The sequence below is a fragment of the Cucurbita pepo genome, chromosome 14, assembly GCF_057944985.1.
Source record: "Cucurbita pepo subsp. pepo isolate OVF chromosome 14, ASM5794498v1, whole genome shotgun sequence".
Taxonomy (NCBI): domain Eukaryota; kingdom Viridiplantae; phylum Streptophyta; class Magnoliopsida; order Cucurbitales; family Cucurbitaceae; genus Cucurbita; species Cucurbita pepo.
Window position 1 is genome coordinate 4,763,569 of NC_141811.1, and position 18,765 is coordinate 4,782,333.

The 18,765-nt window shown below is 33.9% G+C and overlaps 2 protein-coding genes and 2 non-coding genes across 7 annotated transcripts; 1 reads left to right on the forward strand and 3 right to left on the reverse strand.

Annotated features, from left to right (window-relative positions):
• Positions 1-1,231: 1,231 nt before the first annotated feature.
• Positions 1,232-8,292, reverse strand: LOC111809863 (Pentatricopeptide repeat (PPR) superfamily protein). 3 transcript variants are annotated; one of them, XM_023696327.2, is made up of 13 exons: positions 7,760-8,290; positions 7,071-7,243; positions 6,857-6,934; positions 6,060-6,139; positions 5,659-5,743; positions 4,547-4,963; positions 3,632-3,739; positions 3,226-3,293; positions 2,976-3,063; positions 2,825-2,896; positions 2,698-2,751; positions 1,593-1,699; positions 1,232-1,513 (listed from the first exon to the last, which is right to left on the reverse strand). In XM_023696327.2, the coding sequence occupies exons 1-12, from the start codon at positions 8,166-8,168 to the stop codon at positions 1,622-1,624; spliced, it is 1,710 nt and encodes a 569-aa protein (XP_023552095.2). In that variant the 5' UTR covers positions 8,169-8,290; the 3' UTR covers positions 1,232-1,513; positions 1,593-1,621. The 3 variants fall into 3 exon arrangements, 2 of the variants coding, with proteins under 2 accessions (XP_023552095.2, XP_023552094.2); XM_023696326.2 differs by having other exon boundaries at positions 7,071-7,249; XR_002817325.2 differs by lacking the exons at positions 1,232-1,513; positions 1,593-1,699; positions 2,698-2,751 and having other exon boundaries at positions 2,845-2,896; positions 3,143-3,293; positions 7,071-7,249; positions 7,760-8,292.
• Positions 8,293-8,407: 115 nt separating this feature from the next.
• On the reverse strand, positions 8,408-8,480 carry TRNAA-CGC (transfer RNA alanine (anticodon CGC)). The gene has a single exon. It is a non-coding gene; the product is annotated as a tRNA-Ala (tRNA).
• A 405-nt stretch (positions 8,481-8,885) lies between these two features.
• Positions 8,886-12,874, reverse strand: LOC111810397 (uncharacterized). The gene is made up of 7 exons (XR_015411767.1): positions 12,697-12,874; positions 12,037-12,103; positions 11,876-11,937; positions 11,680-11,769; positions 11,438-11,574; positions 9,528-9,585; positions 8,886-9,404 (listed from the first exon to the last, which is right to left on the reverse strand). It is a non-coding gene; the product is annotated as an uncharacterized LOC111810397 (transcript).
• Positions 12,875-17,411: 4,537 nt separating this feature from the next.
• On the forward strand, positions 17,412-18,406 carry LOC111786247 (uncharacterized). Of its 2 annotated transcripts, XM_023666563.2 has the most exons (2): positions 17,412-17,900; positions 18,158-18,406. In XM_023666563.2, the coding sequence occupies exons 1-2, from the start codon at positions 17,505-17,507 to the stop codon at positions 18,188-18,190; spliced, it is 429 nt and encodes a 142-aa protein (XP_023522331.1). In that variant the 5' UTR covers positions 17,412-17,504; the 3' UTR covers positions 18,191-18,406. The 2 variants fall into 2 exon arrangements, with proteins under 2 accessions (XP_023522331.1, XP_086973798.1); XM_087117672.1 differs by lacking the exon at positions 18,158-18,406 and having other exon boundaries at positions 17,415-18,101.
• The last annotated feature ends 359 nt before the right edge of the window (positions 18,407-18,765 follow it).

Below are 18,765 nucleotides of genomic sequence, written 5' to 3' on the forward strand. Positions count from 1 at the left end.
ATTTGAAGTAAAGTTGATAGACAACATAAAAATTGTTTGGTTTGGTAGAAACAAAATTCCAAGGAAGATAAGGGTTGCCATCCACTTTTGGAATATGGTACATTGAACATTAACCTAATTACACAAACTTTCTCCCTTTTTCTTGAGATTAAATGTATTACAATAACCATATGAGTCCAATATTTATCATTTTTTTATAAACTTCAAAACTTTAGCCAAAATAACATACAAAATTCATTTTTGCTTGTCACACTTAAAAAAATAATAATTAAGAAATATTGAATTTAAAATTTTCATTTAGCCCTTTTCACCAACCTTAATTACCAAACAAGATAGGTTTAGAATTAAACAAAAAGAGATAATTTTGTGCAAATAAAATTAAATATGTTGTCTTATTGAAATAAGGTATACATTTTAAGTTAGATATACGAAAAAATTATTCAAAAATTATTCTTTTTTTTTTTTTTTTTAAACTTATAATACTATTTATATTTATATACTTATTTGATATCTACTTCTAAAATATATTTTCAAATTGGAGGTGTTTTAAAGTATATTTCAAAATTTTGTTTTTAATTTGATTAATAAGAAAAAACTATTAAAAATAACCAGAAAAAAAAAGGTAAATACATTATTTTTCATATTATATATTATGGTACGTGGAAGAATTTCAGCCATTTAATTTTCCAATGGTATTATAAAATTAAGAGATGGGAATAAACTTTAAAAGATTCCAATTGCATTTAACATAGATTTATCATATTCTTTTAACATTAATTTCCTAGAAAAGTTAACTCTTGATGTCTCACGAGTGCCCCCAACTACAGTACAGCTAAGAATAAATAAATAAAGTGCAATGCATTAAAATAAAAATCTTATTACAAAATGTCAAAAATGACGTGGCAAACTATATGAAAAGTATAATCTAACGTTCCTATTTTTTAGGCGTCACTCTCTTTCGCTAAACACCTAAGCATAGGATGAAATCTCCAATAATACGAAATTAAAAAAACAAAAAAAAAAGATTATCCATTGTATCCTTTACCAAACCCACAAAGGTAGAAGGATATTATAAATTATAAAGGAAAGATTGTTTAATTTTAAAGCACAAAAACTCCTTTAAAAATTAGAATAGTGTGGATTTAAACTTAAAGTAGACAATATAATACTAGACTCCTACTATCTAACTCGTGACTAACTTGATCACAATCAAACCAAACTAAGAACATAATTGGAACGCAAAGACAGGTATTCTTCGAATAGAAGCAATAATGTGTTATATTTACGTGGTAAATAAATAACATTTCAGCACTCAGGAGAGAAAAGTTCCAAAGAAACTTAATGATACAATTTAACAAATGAGATGTTCAGTAATGAGACATCTGACCACGAAGCACTGACCTGATGCTGCTTCAAAACTTCATGTACATGCACCAAGTAGAGATTGATTGACATTTTCACAAGCAAGAAGGTTTGGGAAGTATCTGGACTCGTGATGGAGGTGTCCATACTCCTAGATTGATTTGACAAATTGCAAGTCTGGGTAAGAAGTGAAGGTACAAGGCGATGTGGAGAAGAGGTATAAATGTTACCTGGATTGAAAACATGAGCACAAGCCTGTTTAAACCTCTTCTGTTGGCATTGATTGGTTGAAAAGTCTTTCGGCTTCATCGTTGGCTTCTGCTTGTAATCTCCATCTCTGCATTGGTATTGACATAAAAGATTAGAAGAAAAAACAATTAATTAGCCAAAAGATGGAAATAGCGTCTGCTGGTTGGCTCCAAAAATGAGGAAACCATTATAGTCCAGAAGAAACCACGAGGAACTAAGAAGACAACAGAAACCAAAACCATTTATTTCGTTCTGAAACTAAGGGTATTAAGTGAGGATTTCATTATTAAACCAAAAACAAAAAAAAACAATGCGAATCACATATTTAAAAAGCAGTCAAAACTTACTGTTTTCTGTGAAGGAACTAAAAACTCAGCAGACACTCAACTTTGGTTACACAAAGTCAAATATAATTTTCATGCAATCGAAAATCAATGCAATATGACTTATAAACAGCCTTGCTAGCCAAGGGCTTGATTATGATGAAGGGGAATACGACCGGTGGTTTGTAAGGCTGGCTCTAAGTGTGGCGGCGACAGAGGGCACCGCTATCTGGTCCATCTAAGAACGGAATTCTATCACCTAATGTTAAATGAAATCTGAAAAAACTCAAAAGAAAGTACTAGTAGGATCGTGAACTTACACCCCTCCCATTTCCCAAGAACAAAAGCTTCTGAACATAAAATTATCCTTCTCTCCTAACTCCCTAAATATAATATAACTCAGTTATGAGGAATGGGAGATAGAAAAGGCAAGTCCAGTACTCCATGTAATACCGTGTGGATGGAAGTGATTGAAGGTAAGTCCAGTGGGTATACCACCTGGCAAACTCTGGCAGTGATAGTGAATATAGTAAACAAGAGCAAGTTTCTCAAAATGTTGACAAGTAATATACTACCGGTAGTATGGATGCATTTAGAGAAAGACACGATCATAAACAGTTAACTTAAACTGGGGTCTATTAGACTTCAAGCAATACTTCAACATCACAACTAAGTAAACAGACAAGCTATCCCTCTGCCAAAATAGAAAAATAGGGGGGGAAATAGTTACGCATGCAAACAAAAAACTAATTCATAGACATACCTCTTCTAGATTTTCCAGCACCATGATTTGCTCAATCTGTTCAGAAACCCTTTCCTGTAAAATGGTTCACAAAGTTAAATAACTCTATTCCTTCTAAAACCTATGATAAGACAGAAACTGAACGCACCACACTGCTGGCTGCTTCAGCAGCTATAACATCAGACTCCATTTCAACTTCTATCTCAATCATTGAGGAAATCTGTCAAAAAAGATACCACTTAGTAACCATACCCTTCCGGGAGTAGGATTCTTAACACAGTGATATGTCTTATACATACCCTTGCATAGCTTTCTATTAGTTCAATCCGTTGCTTAAGGGAATTTTCCAAGCCTTCTCGCACCTTTTTTATCCTACTTCTACGTGCACTGGAGACAATAATATAAAATTGAGTTTGGAGGACATTGAGAAAGATGGAAAAATGAAATTTCCAAATATTTTTACAACCTTAATAAGTCAATTGAAAATGAGCATTGGCAATAGTTCATTGAATTAAGAAAGGACCAGTCATAGTGTTTAGTAGGATTCACCGGTAAGAAGGTTCTCCAACGGCAAAAATTTTATTCTCTAATTGGCACATCCGAGCCAACATCCATACCTACAGAGAGGACAGAAATTCAAGTGAACTTCAATAACCAGATCTATAATGTTATAATAACAAAATGAAAAGAACATGATTTCAGTTATTTGATGATAACCAATCTTTGTATCACTGATGAGTGCGTAAGTGAAGACCCAGGCTACAGATTAGAGAACAATACTGGTAATAACTTCCAATGTTTTTCTTCAGTAATAAAAGATTAGTATAAGCGCGACAAATTGTTAACCTCATGTATTCAATTTAGCTAACCATATAATATGTAGTTAATGTTGAGATATGAATTAAAAATTAAATTTACTTCATGATGCCATGACCAAGACGATGTGAGTGCATACCTCCTTTTCAGCAGCTAGTTTTAAATCCCTGATACGAGACTGAAGCACATTATATTGAGATAAAAGCTGCTGTTTGATGGCAATGATATCAACTGATCGTTGAGGAAGCTGACAGTCAGAAACATATGAATTAGTTCTAATCAAGCATTCGAGGAGAAAAGTTAATAATAATATTAGAGAAGAAAAATATGGTCACTATATGGGTGTAATAACTAATTACTATTTTATAATCAGATATTCATTAGGTATTTGAGCAAGGTACCCAATTTTTGGTTCACGAGGGCATAACTTGTTAATGGCAGCGGAATTTGTACAAACTTTTAGGCAATATTTAAAAGAAGAAAATTGAGTAGGAAAATAAACAATACAAAGTCTAAAATATTGGAATCTTTTTTAAGCATTCCATCAAGAAAAACAGGCTTTTTTTGGTTAAAGAAAAGAAGATCAATTTTGAAAACAAGAAATTTGGGTACAAAAGGCAGAGTACTGTTACGTTTGGAGTGCTTTTCAATTTCTCAATGGAAACTGTGTTTCAGCATTATACGTACATGCTCGAAATTTTCATGTTCAACTGTTAGGCATTCTTATTCTTAAAGATTTTGAAAAATGTTCAGAGAATTTAAAGTGCACTCCAAAAAGTATTTAGCATGAAGCTTTGCTAAAAGTGGGATGCAGGAATTAATTTTTTTAAACTCATCTCAAGTCATTTTCAGCAGTTGACAACATTCAAATAATAATTTAATGCGTCTATCGATACCACAAGCCAAAATTTAGAAATACACACGTACAAAGACATGGCATCAGTGACAACAACCTTATGCAAAAAGTAATGTGCGTGTGTAAATATTGAAATATAAAATGAGGTTTAAACATAGGTGTAGCAATACAGAAAATAGTGATTAAAGAAATCTGTACCCGATTGAATTGAGGCAAAATAAATGAATTCAAAGTAGCTCCTGCAGCTAGAGAAGCAAATCCAGCAACTAAAAGCAACCGAGGCAAGCTGGGGTCAAGAACTCCAGAGGCAGCATCTCCAGCGACAGATAAAAGTATGAGTGGAAAGAGGGCTGACGGTTTAAGTAAGAATGAGGTTTCCTTTGCTGGCACTCTTAGCAATAGTGATTCTCGGCCATCTGAATGATTTGTCAAGCACATAGGCTCACCAGAGTACAAATTTGGATCCTTTGGACTAAATTTAATTGGACCAACTTCTCTGTATACATTTGATGGAGCTGCAGCAGCAATTGTCACCCTTTCTCCTTCTCGTGCTGGAAGATCTGCTGTTTCAGTGGCAAACTTCTGGGTTCGTGCTACTCCAGAAGGAGTTTGTACCTACAAAGAATGACAAAGGAAAAAATTAGTAACAGGAACACGAGAACAGAGAGAATTATATGTTAATTGCCTCAAAAACTTTGGATAATCAAGGCAGGGAAATAATAATATCCAGATTACTTAGAAACTTTCATCAGAACCAGCAATCTAGCAAACTAATTAGGTGACTAACAGGAGTAACACTTATTCCTGAGATGAATAGCATATTTTCCTATATACCAGTCAGTAAAAACTCCTACCTTACGTGGTTTATTTTTAGTAGTTCAAAGACATTAATGAGACCTACTGATCTATGTATATACTTTAAAAATAGACCCTACAAATAAACCATGATGTGCCAAGTTTTCATGAGAGAGATGAAAGATTAGTTACTCAACCACCTAGATATGATAGTGGGAGAAGAGAACAAAATGACGTTTCTATGATAAGTACACAACTCTGCGCGGTTGAATACTTTTAAGGCCGCACAATTAACTATTAGTGAAACGTATGATGGATGAATTACTCAACAGACACAAAAGGTAGTGGAAAGGGGGAGAAATTATTGCAAATTTGGAATAAAATTAGAAATATAATAATCATGCATCTACTCATCTCGCTGATGCTGACCAGATCAAATGAGCAAATATTTGTAGATGATAACAAAAGCATGGAAACGAACCAGACAGTTCAAAGTCAAACTGAGTTATGCATACCACAATGGAGTGCACAGCAGCAGGGAGTTTTTGCTTCATTACATTCAAGAACCGGAGTGCTTTTTCCCATGCTGGAGTATCCATGCTGCGTTCGGTAGGAGGAGATCCTTAGAAAAAGTGAATATTCCAGGATCAACATCTAATGCAAATTTGTTTTGTCATTAATATACAATTAAGTAATAAGGTTTGCAATAATTGAATATTATCCTGAACCATAAGTGCATAGTGTTCAGGGTAGTGGGCAATGGAAGTGTGATATTAAAAGACATTTCAGAACTTGAACCTATAGCCTTTTTCGTTCATAAGAATTCAAAGCTTGTTGAAAGCACAAAACAAAAGAAAAGGGCTTAAAGTACTAGCAAACTAAATAAATAAAGTTTGTGATATGCAAGTAAACGTACCTAATTTCTTCTGACTCAATACTAACTATGTTTCCTGAAATAAGTTCATATTGGTAGCGGCACTTTGCACAGGATACAATCTGCAAAAAAAGAAAAAAAAAATCTTTGTCAAAGGTAGGAGGTTGCAGAGGGACACGTATAGTTCATAATAAAATAAAAAATAAAAAAAATAAAATAAAAAAAGAAGGGAGATAAGAATATTTGCATTTCTCAGGGATAAAACATTCAAGCTACTAAACCACATATCTCAGAGATAAAGCATCAGCATTTGTTCAAAAATAAACCAGGAGCACTGAACATATGCTTAATTAGGTGCACAACATCAAAGTCATGGAAACTATAGTGGCTTTGTGGTATGTCCACTGGCAAAGGCCACAAGACAAAATCTACAGTACTTCATAGTGCCACGAACGGAAGGGAGAATTCTGAAGTAGGAACAAATTAATAGAAATTTGTAATACAGAAGGCAAATAATTGCCCAAATCATGAAAATAAACAAAGGAGATGTTCTATTTTATATCCATCCTATCTTTTCACGGCGTGAATGTCCTATATCATGACAGACATTGGACGAGCATGTGTTGTTATGATGTAGAAAATAATTAATAATCAAACTAAAAAACTATAATATGATTTAATCTAGTAGTTATTGTCATTGAAACAGCTAATGCAGTATAGTCACGCTCTATCTAATCCTAGTTTTCCCAGGGAACTTGAAGAGATTTTCATCAAACATTAATTCTAGAGACACTCCGTGATAGAATGCAATCAACAAAAGCAGCCGTGTCCTTCCATACCTGAATACCGTGCTGGGGTTGTGCAACCGCTACTGCTACCATACAACTGGGACACTGCACTACCTTTCCAAATGGGACCTTCAAACATTTTACAGCTATTCAGGAAGCCTGTCTTACCATTTTTGATGTTCATCACAATGCAGTAGCAAACAACTGCGTAAATGTCTGCCTATGAAGAAACACATACATATCTGAACAAAGATTAGTTTCTCACCTCCTCAGCAGGTGATACACCAACTCGGCAAATAATCTCGATAATCCTAAGAGCATCAGAGACCCTCAAGGATGCTGCAAGACCTTGAATCAGCAATGTATATACATGGACATCTGGCCTTGCCCATTTCCATCTCTCAACAGAGGAAACATTGTCATTAACACCCTCCCATGCTGTAACTATTTACAATGGCAATGGATTAGCAAATTAGCAGATATATTACCGTCGGGCATTGAAAATTAATGTAAAGAAATTTCAGTGAATGCCGCCCCAAACTTAGCAACTATACATGCCTACAACACTAAGAACCCTGCTAGGCTCCTCTTCTTCCTAATCTCAATCAAAAAAAGTAATCACTCTTATTCAGTGATTATCCTAATTGCATAGTCTTCCTGCTTAGTGCCCTTAAAGTAACGAGGACACGATATCAGCTTGATCTGTAGTATAGACGAAGACACTGAAACAAAGTAGCGTCAAACTACATGAAGGAATCATTGAAGCATTGTAAAAGACACCAAATCAGAGACGAATCCCAGCGGCCAAAGTTAAACGTCTTTCTTAACTACTCACTAATTTAAAGAAACCAATCCATATACTTAGTCACATACTTCGCAGCATTAGCTTTAATTATTAAACATATGGAACTTCGAATACACAAGCATAAAAACGAACAAGTCACAGGCACACACCTTCATAGAAACTGGAGCGCATTGCGTAGAACACGGACAGAGCAAGCTCCGAATTGTTACGCTTAAGTGCAGCGGCAATAATCAAACGACAGTCCGGAACAGACACAGTACCTCCATTTCTCCCTGACTTTTCCGCGATCATCCGCAGCACTTCATCGGCATCCTTAGCACCCGAAACAACACTAATCAGCTCGTCGTCGAGTAACTCCGAAACAGGATTCTCAAAAGCTGCGGCGCCATCGATGTTGCTGGCATTTAAAGAAGCTCTAACTCGCGTCGACTTGGAGCATAGAAGGAGAGGCATGAGGACGCTAGTGCCATTGCTTGCAGAGGCGAGTGGTTCGATGAGTTTTGGAGGAGGAGGGAGGCGAGTGATAGTGAGCCATGGTGAACTCAAGTGCAGAATCATTGTACAGTGGAGCTTTGGATTGAAACGAGGGAAAATGGCATAGAATTCGTCGAATGCTTTCTCTCTCCTCTGTGCTTTTTTTCTCTCTCTAGAGTGGGGATTTTGGCGGATAAAGGATGAGGAATGAGAGGTCGTGATGACGAGGTTGGGCAATGGCTGCATGTGGGCGGGTCATCGGAAGACAGAATGGAACCTTACTTAGATCATAGCCGTCCAAAATTAAAAAAGAAAGGAAAAAATGGAGGTGCGGGGAATCGAACCCCGTGCCTCTCGCATGCGAAGCGAGCGCTCTACCATATGAGCTACACCCCCATTTGTTGATGCAAAGAATTTAAAATAATATTTATCAAAATATTCACAATTTTTAAATCGATTTCACATGATGAAAGCAAATAAAAGTTCCAACGAAGTGCATTTTTCAGCTATTAATTCACAACAGATAAAAATATATTACCTATAAACAAAGTTTCTGTATTAGTGAAAAGCCAAGGATTATTAATATAACCATTTTAAAGAACATCCATTTTCAACAATGCCAAAACTGCTAGGTGTGGCTTTGAAGATTACCATAGAAATCTATGTTAGTTTCCTTTATTTGTTGATTGCTGACAATAAAAGAGGTTAAAACTGTTACTATATTTATCAGTATTTGGTGGACTAAAAAATGTAGTACGCAATTAAGATTTCTTTAATAGAGAAAATTGGAAAATTGGACCATAAGAACAGAAACAGTAAGTTAAAATAAAAAGAACACTTTACATGAACGGCAGATACAACTTTTATAGCATTTGATCATAATGAAGCTAAAAATGCTAAAAATGCTAAAAACGCTAGAAACGCTAAAAACAGCAAGCCAAAGGTTTGGGTAAAAAAAAAAATGACAAGACACAACTAGATTCCTTTCTTTTGATGGTATCAGCTATCGGCCGAGGACAAGCAAGAAACATCTACATTTCCCATACAAATACTCCATTTATTACACGATGTTGGCGTTTTGGCGTGTGGGCGTGTTCTTCAGTTACCAAAACGGCCTCTTTGCCATGGAGGTATTTGCTGGCGACCACCATTCCGTTGTTGTGCGGCGCCATTCTGTCGCTGTGACAACACCCTCAGCCTCTGTTCCTTCATGTTGGCAAACAGTGAGTCCAGAGTTTGTGGTCTCTGTCTCTGCGTAGCATTTGTTTGTGGTCTCTGTCTCAGCGTGGCATTGGTTTGTGGCTGGGCCGGTGCAGCTACCTGGAGAAGGGAAGAAGGGGGAATAAATGAGATTAAACTACTGCGATCCAAACTTGCATTCATCATCTCATTTGATGGAGTAACTTCACTACTTCAGACCAAGCTCAGTTACAAACACAGTACCTTGGGAACAAAGGTTCGATTATTAAAAGGCTTTCTTGGAACCGGTGGAGCATCAACCCTGCACCAAATATTATTGAAATGATTGATGAACAAAAGAAATAACATTTATAAGTAGACCCGCTAGGTAAAAAAATTACTATCCAAATTAAACTTCCACAAACGCCAGATATTTTCAACACTCCTTGAGCGGCAAGATGCAGATAGATCAGAGAATCTTACCTCGATGAGCAAATTCAAATGCATTAACAGAAATAAAAAACAAACCAGATCATGAGAATGCAGTCATCAAAAAAAGAGAATCAGCTCAAAATGTGTTGCGCTTGCCAATCCAAAAAAAGCACTGTCCAGTTATAATAGCAAAACCAGAACCTCAAATCAATCACCGCACGCTTGGCTTGCTTTAATGGACAATGAAAGCTCCAAACTAGTATTATCAATGAACAGATAAACTGCTCCGCAGGAAGACTCCTGTCCGGAACTTGAACCAGAAAATGAAGGCTTCAACCAGGATATGATTTAAAAGCGGCAGTAGCATGAATTTCTGCAGAACTAGTGTATTCCACGTGGATAAACCCGAAGTCTACACATAATACCTCATAGAAGAAGCCATAAAGCCATTGTTCAACACATTTTAACTAACCGTACTTAATTTCTTCAGCACTTTTGTTATTCATAGAATTATGCAACGACAAATAACCAGAAGTACAGAGTTCTTGATTTACTTGCAACAATTTCAATTCCATCCCCAAGTATCTACTAAAGATGATGAGATGTCATATTCCTCAGGTCAGGCTGACTACAGGGATAAAGAAGCATTTTTTCATAAGTGGAAAACTTTCCATAGTCAAGGGTTTCCTCATTTGCAGTTTTACTGTTACTCAATAAGTAGAATTACTGAGACTCGTCAAGACATGGTAGTTGGAAGGCTGACAAATGTACCCAGGATGTAACAGCAAACGAAAAGAGAACACCAAGTGGAATCAACAAAACTAGTAGACGGATCACTAAACATAGAAAGATGTGCAAATTCTGACATCACAACAACCCCTAGGGTTCTTTGCATCCCTTATTGCAAGCAAACAAAGTTTTATCGACTGTCATCCACCAGGAATGAAAGTTCACAACAGCGAACTTTGAACACGATGAACAAGAGACAATTGTGGAATAATCATTAAAGGGAATGTGCCACAATCTCAGTCAACTCCTGCTCTAAAAACATCACATCTTGCAAACAGCTTCCACATCAATGCAACAAAAGGGAATCTAGACGAGGCTGCTATAATATTGTAGATTGTCTAAGAAGAATTGAGAAACCCAAGACAATAAGCACATTCAATAAGGAGCTAAAACTCAAAACTATACACACTCATCCAATGAACACAAAAGCCCTTTTCACCAAACCACATTTTTCCAGATGGTCGCAGCAATCAAATTCAATCAAAAGTTCAAATTATCTTTGTCCCAGCAACTGAAACTCCCACCAAGCACTTACTTGTCAGACAACCAAAAGATAACTCAATGCATTCCAGAACCAAACTTAAGAAGATAAAGCAGAATCAATTCCCAGGTAGAATGGAAGAAACGAAATAATTGGAAATACACCCACTCCAATTCAACTGAAACTTATCATCCAAGCTTATCCAACCAACATCTATGTTTCTAACTTCATATTTAAAACTTGATGGACACTGTAGAAATCATCAATTGTGTATAAACGTGATTTACCTGTCATAGCATCAAATAACAAAGTAAACAAACCAGCCATCAAATTAAAACTGCCTCTGTAATAAATTTCTTCTTTAAAACTATCATATAGTTTCGGTATGTTGCCAGGGTAGCTGAAGTAAAACATATAATCATAATTCACAATGAGAGCTTTCCGTAGGCTAAAAATGTATAGTTCGATATACCTTGTCTTATTCCAGTTGGGAGCCCTACGATAAAAAGCTCTAGGGCGAGTTGGAGCAACTACAGCCCTTCTTGCAACCTCAGTTGTCAAAGCAAACTGATTCCCTTGAAAATTTGACCTTCTTTTGGCCAAAGCCCCCTAAATACAAAATGAAAAATCGGCACTCAACATACAAAAAAAAAAAAAAAAAAAAAAAAAAAAAAAGCAAAATAAATGATATTCAAGCTAAATGACTGTACAAACCTGTCTTGCAGAAGATCTTGAATCCATGAAACGCTGCAACTTCCTAGGTCTATCTTGAGTAGCATTATTTGGAAATTTCTGCATTTTGTTCTGCAAATGGAAAGATAAATCACTACACATATAATAAAAGGAAGACTTCCACTTTCAACAATAAACTGCTCAGGTTAAAGGCAAGCTAAAAATAAAAGATTCTTACCGGAAACCTTCTTTCCTTCCTGGCTTTATTTGCAGTATTTTTGGACATTTTGATAATATCGTCTAATTCAACAACAAAAAAAAATGTAGAAACAGAATAATCAATAAATTTTCAAGAGGCCCATAAATTCTCAAGTACTGAAAGATATTCCGAAGCCCAACCTAAAGCCATGTCCATCTTCTTCTCAGTTACGGCAATAGCCTCAGTAGTAAGTGGTTTAGCCGCCATCTAACATGAGATTCAAAATAAAAAGTTAGTGCGGAACTAAAAGAAAAGTAACAGTTAGGAAAAAAAAAAAAAAAAAGCAAGTAGATCAATAGGTGCAAAGCCTCGAGAGCAGAAACAATTGGCAAGCAAGGTGGCTCAGAAAAATAGATAGGTTTAAAGCGAACGAAATAATACAGTTCGTTGACACAGTATCCTCAAAGAATTAAGAAATAGAATTCTATTGCGTAAACTGAACAGATGGCCTCAGAAAACTCTTAGAGCCCATCCATGTCCTCTCATCAGTCGCAGAAGTAAAAGTTGTCAACAGTTACAATATGCTTCCAAGGTCTCATTAAAAACCGAAGAAACACCGGAAGAAAACTCGTCCTAATACAGACCTTCAATAATACAATCCCAACAGAACCAAGAAATCTCCCTTCGCACTCAACCTTAAATCAAATAAAAAGGCATACCCGAAGGTACAATAATCTACTACGCCTCCCACAAGACATCAAATAACATCAATACAAAAGAATCACGAAATCGGATACAACTTCTAGGGTTTTCATCGTAAAGTAAACCTCGTAGATCCAAACGGAGAAGAGAGAACGAACCTCTTGACGATAAGATAATTCGTCGCTCGAAAAAGGATCGGAGAAAAACCAGTGAAGATTTAGGACAGAAAACTCCCAAAGAACCTAAACGAACACAATGAAAACTGCCTGAGCTTCGCGGGAGAGTCAATTCCTTGCCGCCGAAGGAAGAGGAGACTTGGTAGAAAAATAGGGCAAGGGAGGTATTATATATAGGAGAAAGCAACGACGTCGTTCCCCTATAAACCTCACGTAATAAGGAAACTTCACGTAATAAGGAAAGTTTTGGTGATGTATGTGAAAGTTTATTAAATTTGCACTGTTTTAAAATATTTCTACTAATATTGGTTTATATTTAATCTAATAATTTCATTAGTGAAAATAAATTATTTTCCTTAATTAAAATATATGAAAGTTCTAGTTTTATAAAATTAATGGTTGAAATTGGCATTAATGAAAATTATTTTTAATATATTTTAATTTTTTTTATTAAAATTAGTTAGTGAATTTAACAAAATTAAATATTTGATAATAATTATTATGTATACAATTTAAAGATATCCAAAATTTAAGACTAAAATTTATACAAATGAATTGTATATGTAGGTACGTTTCGTATGTAAATTTCTCAAATTTTAATATAGTATGCTTGTTGTATGGTATTTATATAATTATTTTCTAATTTTATATTTTATTTTTAAATCAACTTGATTTATAATGGTTTATAAGTAATATCTTTGTTATTGAATTGGAGTAGAGTTAGGGATGTACATTCTCAACTCAGACAACTCGGACCAACCCAAAACTATTAGGTTGGATTTGATTAGCGTTTCGAGTAGAGTTTGGTTCATTCATTTTTCCTGAACCTCAAGTTTAGTTTCTTTTTATATATTTTTTTTTTAAATATTCTAATATTTCATTAGTTTTTTATTATTTTATATATATATATATATATATATATTCTAATATATTAGTTTTTCATTATTTTTAATTTCTTTATTTAGTTTCTTTTTATATATATATTTTAAAAAATATTCTAATATTTCATACTATTTTTTTAAATATTAGGCTACATATAGTTATTTTTTCTTTTAATATTATTTTGTTATTTTATTATTTTTAATTTCTTTAGTTTTTTTATATTTTTTTATAATTTATTTATTTAATCTCTTTTTTATATATAAATATATATTAAAATATTCTAATATATCATACTATTTTTAAAAAACATATTAGTAAAAATTAGAATAAGCCACGCCTAATTAATTTTTCTAATAGTTAGGACTCTCTAAGGTCACGTATAAACAAGCATATTTCAATTAAAATATTTATATATATATATATATTTATTATTTTTGTTATATACAAAAATATTATAATATTTCATATTATTTTTAAAATATATTAGAAAAATTAGAATAAGCATATAATTAATTTTTCTAATAGTTAGGACTCTTAACATCAAGGATAAATAATAAGCATATTTCAATTAATATATATATATATATATATATATATTTTTTTTTTTTTTTTTTTTTTTTACTTTTTTTTTTTTACTTTTTTTTTACAAAAAAAATTCTAATATTTCATACTATTTTTAAAAGATATTAGAAAATTTAGAATGAGCTATCACATATAAATAAGCATATTTCAATTAAAATATTTATATATATATATATATATTTTTTTGTTATATACAATATGTTTATACTTATTATTTTTATTATTTATTTAATTTCATGATCTTGTTGTTATTTAGTTGTTTTAGTTTTGTGACAATGTTGAACTATGTTAATAATTCAATAATTATATATTGGTTTGTGTTTGTTTGTGAACTTTTAATATATTTTAGGTAAGATTGTATATGAATAATTATAAATTGTGAATAAATAAAACTAAACAAAATTTGACAACCCAACCCGAAAATAGAGAATTGGGTTGGGTTGGGTTGTGAAAAGTTTCGGGTTGGGTTATTAATCCAACCAACCCAAACTTTTGGGTTGGGTAAAAAAAATCCCGGAACCCGACTCAACCTGGACCATGTACACTCCTAAGTAGAGTCATTACAATTGGTTTTATAGCATACCCCTTCCCAATTAGACGTGATTTGACCAAAATTCAACGTACAAGTCTGTGGTATGTGACATTCAAGTAATAGAGGAGATACATAAATAATTTTGAGACCACCACGTGTGAATAGTAGTGTTCCTAAGAATGATTGGGTAACTTTGGGCTTAACTTGCCGATTTCCCAAGGGAGAGAATGGATTGCATTCGAAATTGGTGCAATTATGAATACGGGTTCTCTTGAGCATTAGACTTCTCATCGAGACATCTCGAACATCCATCCATTCAAGTTCTCTCAAGTATTAGACTTTCTCGTGTCCGTGCCTAACCATTTATGGCATATATTCTAGATGATCCAACCTCTAATACATGAATTGGGGCGCAATACTAGTAGATCTGTGTCGTTCAGTACTATCATTGAAATATCATTTTCAAAGGAAGATGCTCGAAACGCTCGCCCCATGATGCTTGCCCACGGTATGTGATACAACCAAATTTAATTTTAATGTAGTTTTCATTAGAATCTTATCAATTTTTTATCATACAAATATTTTATAATTGAAACCATGTGCAAATATGAATTTTATTCCACATTCTATTGAAAAAGTATCATAGCATAAGCATTATAATACTTTTCAACCATTTATTAAAATTTAAAAAATATGTGATAGTCCCCCTTTGGTGGGAGGAGAACAAACCACCATTGACAAGAGTGTGGAAACCTTCCCCTAACAGACGTGTTTTAAAATCTTGAGGGGATGTCCGAAAGGGAAAGTCCAAAGAGGACAATATCTGCTAGCGGTAGATTTGGGCCGTTACAAATGGTATCAGAGCTAGACACCAGACGATGTGTCAGCTTTCTCGTTGTTCCCCGAGGGGGGTAGACACGAGGCGGTGTGCCAGTAAGGACGCTGGGTCCGGAAGGGGGTGGATTGTGATGTCCCACATTGGTTGGGGAGGAGAACAAACTTTTAAAGTCTTGAGAGGAAACCCGAAAGAGAAAATCCAAATAGGATAATATTTGCTAGCGGTGGATCTGACCCGTTACAAAATATAAATTAGTTTGAGAACAAAAATTGATATTTTTTTTCCATAATTTTTAATATCGTGAAACTAATTGAATGGTCAAACCATTGTGAAGAACGAGTTTGAGAAATGATATATGGAGTGGTTAATGGGTAGAATTCTATTTAATAAAATTTAACAATTTTCGTTTGAAATTCAATTATTTTAGTAATTATTTCCTTATTTTTACTATATATTAGTTTTTTTTTTTTTTTTACGAAAACGAGAATTAAACATTTTTCCTACATCCAAATCACCTTCTCTCGTGAAATAGACAATTGAAACTTTTCAACGACCAATTCAATGATGCGAAGAGAATTGAAAAGAACGTTAGCATGCATTTAAGCATAAGAAAACCGACATGTTGAATTGTAGTTTTCTTAAAATAAAACTAATTCTACACTCCAAATTGATTAGGTCTTTCTATATGACTGATGATTTAATTTCGACTTATCGTTAGGTTTCAAATAAAACCGTGTAATTGTGGAATTATTATTTTAACCTCTAAAAATCAACTTCAATCGTGCCTTTTTTTCAAGTCTTGGTCTTATCTTGTGCCATCTACTACATTATATTTTTAAATCGGTAATGAAATTTTTTTTTTTACCATAAAAGTATAATTAAGGTAGGATCGAGTTTATCGAATATGTAGATCGTGATTAATAGCTTAGGACAAAAATTCATTATAAGTTTAAAAATACTTGGACCGAAACAATGTACACTAAAGTTTAACAGTTAAATTGTTAACGAATTGAGCTATACTTAAGTTGATGATATAAAAAAAATATGGATATGATGAAATGACTACTTTGCCCTTATGAAACGAAAGGGTGGACCAAGTCAAGTGGGGGTATTTTTGGCATTGGAAGTGGGTCCTACTCCCAAAAGCTACTTAATTTTATCTATTTTCATAAGGGGAGTTGTAAGAATCAAACGGAAAGAGCTTTCCTTTTCTTGTGGAAGTTTTGGTCCATTGGTCACATCTAAAGACTTTGGAAAATACACTATAAACAAAAATTACTTGACCCAAACATGTTGATTTTCCTGATTTTTATTTTTATATAAATTATATTTAACTCAATTTATGTATATTCGAAGCTAGAAAAGTAGCCCGTGTATCGTATAAAGATAGTAAAATTATTTTATACTGTGATGGTTTGTAACGGCCCAAATCCACCGCTAGCAAATATTGTCCTATTTTGGCTTTTCCATTCGGACTTCCCCTAAAGGCTTTACAACGCTAGGGGAAGGTTTCCACCCTTATAAATGGTGGTTTGTTCTCCTCCCAATCAATGTGGGACATCACATTGGGTCGTTTCGATTAATCCTAATTTTAGACCGAATACCCGCTCAGGCTTCATGGACTCTGATATTGAACTCAAGCGGATTAAACAAATAATTTAAAATTCTATTAAAAATTTGTAATTTAATCGAGAAATTAATCTTTATCTTTCTTAAATTATTGTTGATGGTAAATAATGAAAAACTATTGAAGTAAAAATCGATTTTTTTTTTTAATTTTTGTAATAATTGAAAAGAAAAAAAAATGTCTATGACCAAAAGTTTCAATAAGCAAATAACATGGCTTTGAATTCTCAAGCATTTTCTTCCTCTATAAATAGTTATTTTTCCCTCCCTTTCTTCCTCACAATCTCACCTCTCTCTAATTCTCTCTCTCTCTCTCAGATCTGAAAAATCATGATCGGCAATTTGATTTCAAGCTTGAACAAAAAGTTGCAGGCGGTTGAGATCAGTAATCGCTGCAGACGAACGAAGAAGACGACTAACGTATACAGAGGCGATATGAGCAAGAAGAAGCAGCCGCAGTTGCCGTCGCAGGGGAAGCCGGAGATCGAGAAAGTGAAGAAGAGAGTGAGATTTGCAGATACGGAACCGGTGATAATCGCCATTGACAGAGAGGAGCGGAGTACAGAGGAGGAAACAGAGAAGAAAGTGGTTAGAATTACGGTGAAATTGACGAAGCAAGAAGCGAATCGGATGCTTTCGAGATGCTCCAATGGCGGCGTTCTAGAATTCGGAGATGTTGCGAGTGAGCTCATGCGGATTCCTGCGGCTCGCGTTAGCTCTTCTATGGTAGTCAATTGAATTTTCCCCTCTTATGTTCTTCTTGGAGAACTTCTAGGGTTTTCGGAAATTATATTCTTAATCTTTGCATTTCTTTTCAATTTTTGCTTCTGATTTCCTTGTGATTAGTAGATTATAAGTTCAATTGGTGTAATTAGGAGTTAGGATTGTAAATTATATTATCACACAGTGTCAAATTTTTTGTAGAAATTATGTATTAAGCATTAAGAACAGAGGCATTGATATCCATTCACCGATTTCTGCAGACATGTTATGGCCGATGTCTGGATCTGGAGTGAGGGCGGCTTCCAATTTTTACGTAGAAAAAAGAGAGACCACATGCTTGAATTTAAGAGTCAACATTAATGGTAGCTTTCTAGAAATTACGGCTTTTGAATTGTCTGATAAAGTAAAAGCAAGCCGTAATGATCGGTAGTTGAGTAGTTCATTCCATTTCATGCATTTATGTGAAGCTACTAACTGCAATCAAACTTCCAACATTATTTTTGTGGAATTTTTAACATATATTTCCTATTGTTTGGGTTCGATTCACGTTCCTGACCACACGATTTGTTTCGAAGAACAGATTAGACGAGAAAATTGTAGATAAAGAGTTTCAAAAAAATAAATTAGATCAAAATAGTCTGTTTTTAAAGATACAAAATATCAAAAGTACGATACTAAAATGAATGGAAATAATATTTAAATAAAAAGAATTATATTTTTTATCTTTATTTTTAAATTAGTATACTAAACATAATTTAGTTGATATTAAGACATAAAATAAGCCTCTCAAATATTGTGATTCGATCTCTATTATTGTAGTGTTCATCATGATATTAATCACGTGTTAATAAACTTACCCATCCAATTC

What these genes read in the sequence shown, in the direction of transcription:
- LOC111786247 (XM_023666563.2), top strand. Translation starts at nt 17,505, where the DNA reads ATGATCGGCAATTTGATTTCAAGCTTGAACAAAAAGTTGCAGGCGGTT. An exon ending in CTCGCGTTAGCTCTTCTATG is followed by an intron (nt 17,901 to 18,157) that starts GTAGTCAATTGA and finishes CGATTTCTGCAG; the next exon opens with ACATGTTATGGCCGATGTCT.
- LOC111809863 (XM_023696326.2), bottom strand. Translation starts at nt 8,168, where the DNA reads ATGATTCTGCACTTGAGTTCACCATGGCTCACTATCACTCGCCTCCCT. An exon ending in GCGCTCCAGTTTCTATGAAG is followed by an intron (nt 7,250 to 7,759) that starts GTGTGTGCCTGT and finishes CATTGTAAATAG; the next exon opens with TTACAGCATGGGAGGGTGTT. An exon ending in TAATAGAAAGCTATGCAAGG is followed by an intron (nt 2,897 to 2,975) that starts GTATGTATAAGA and finishes CTTTTTTGACAG; the next exon opens with ATTTCCTCAATGATTGAGAT.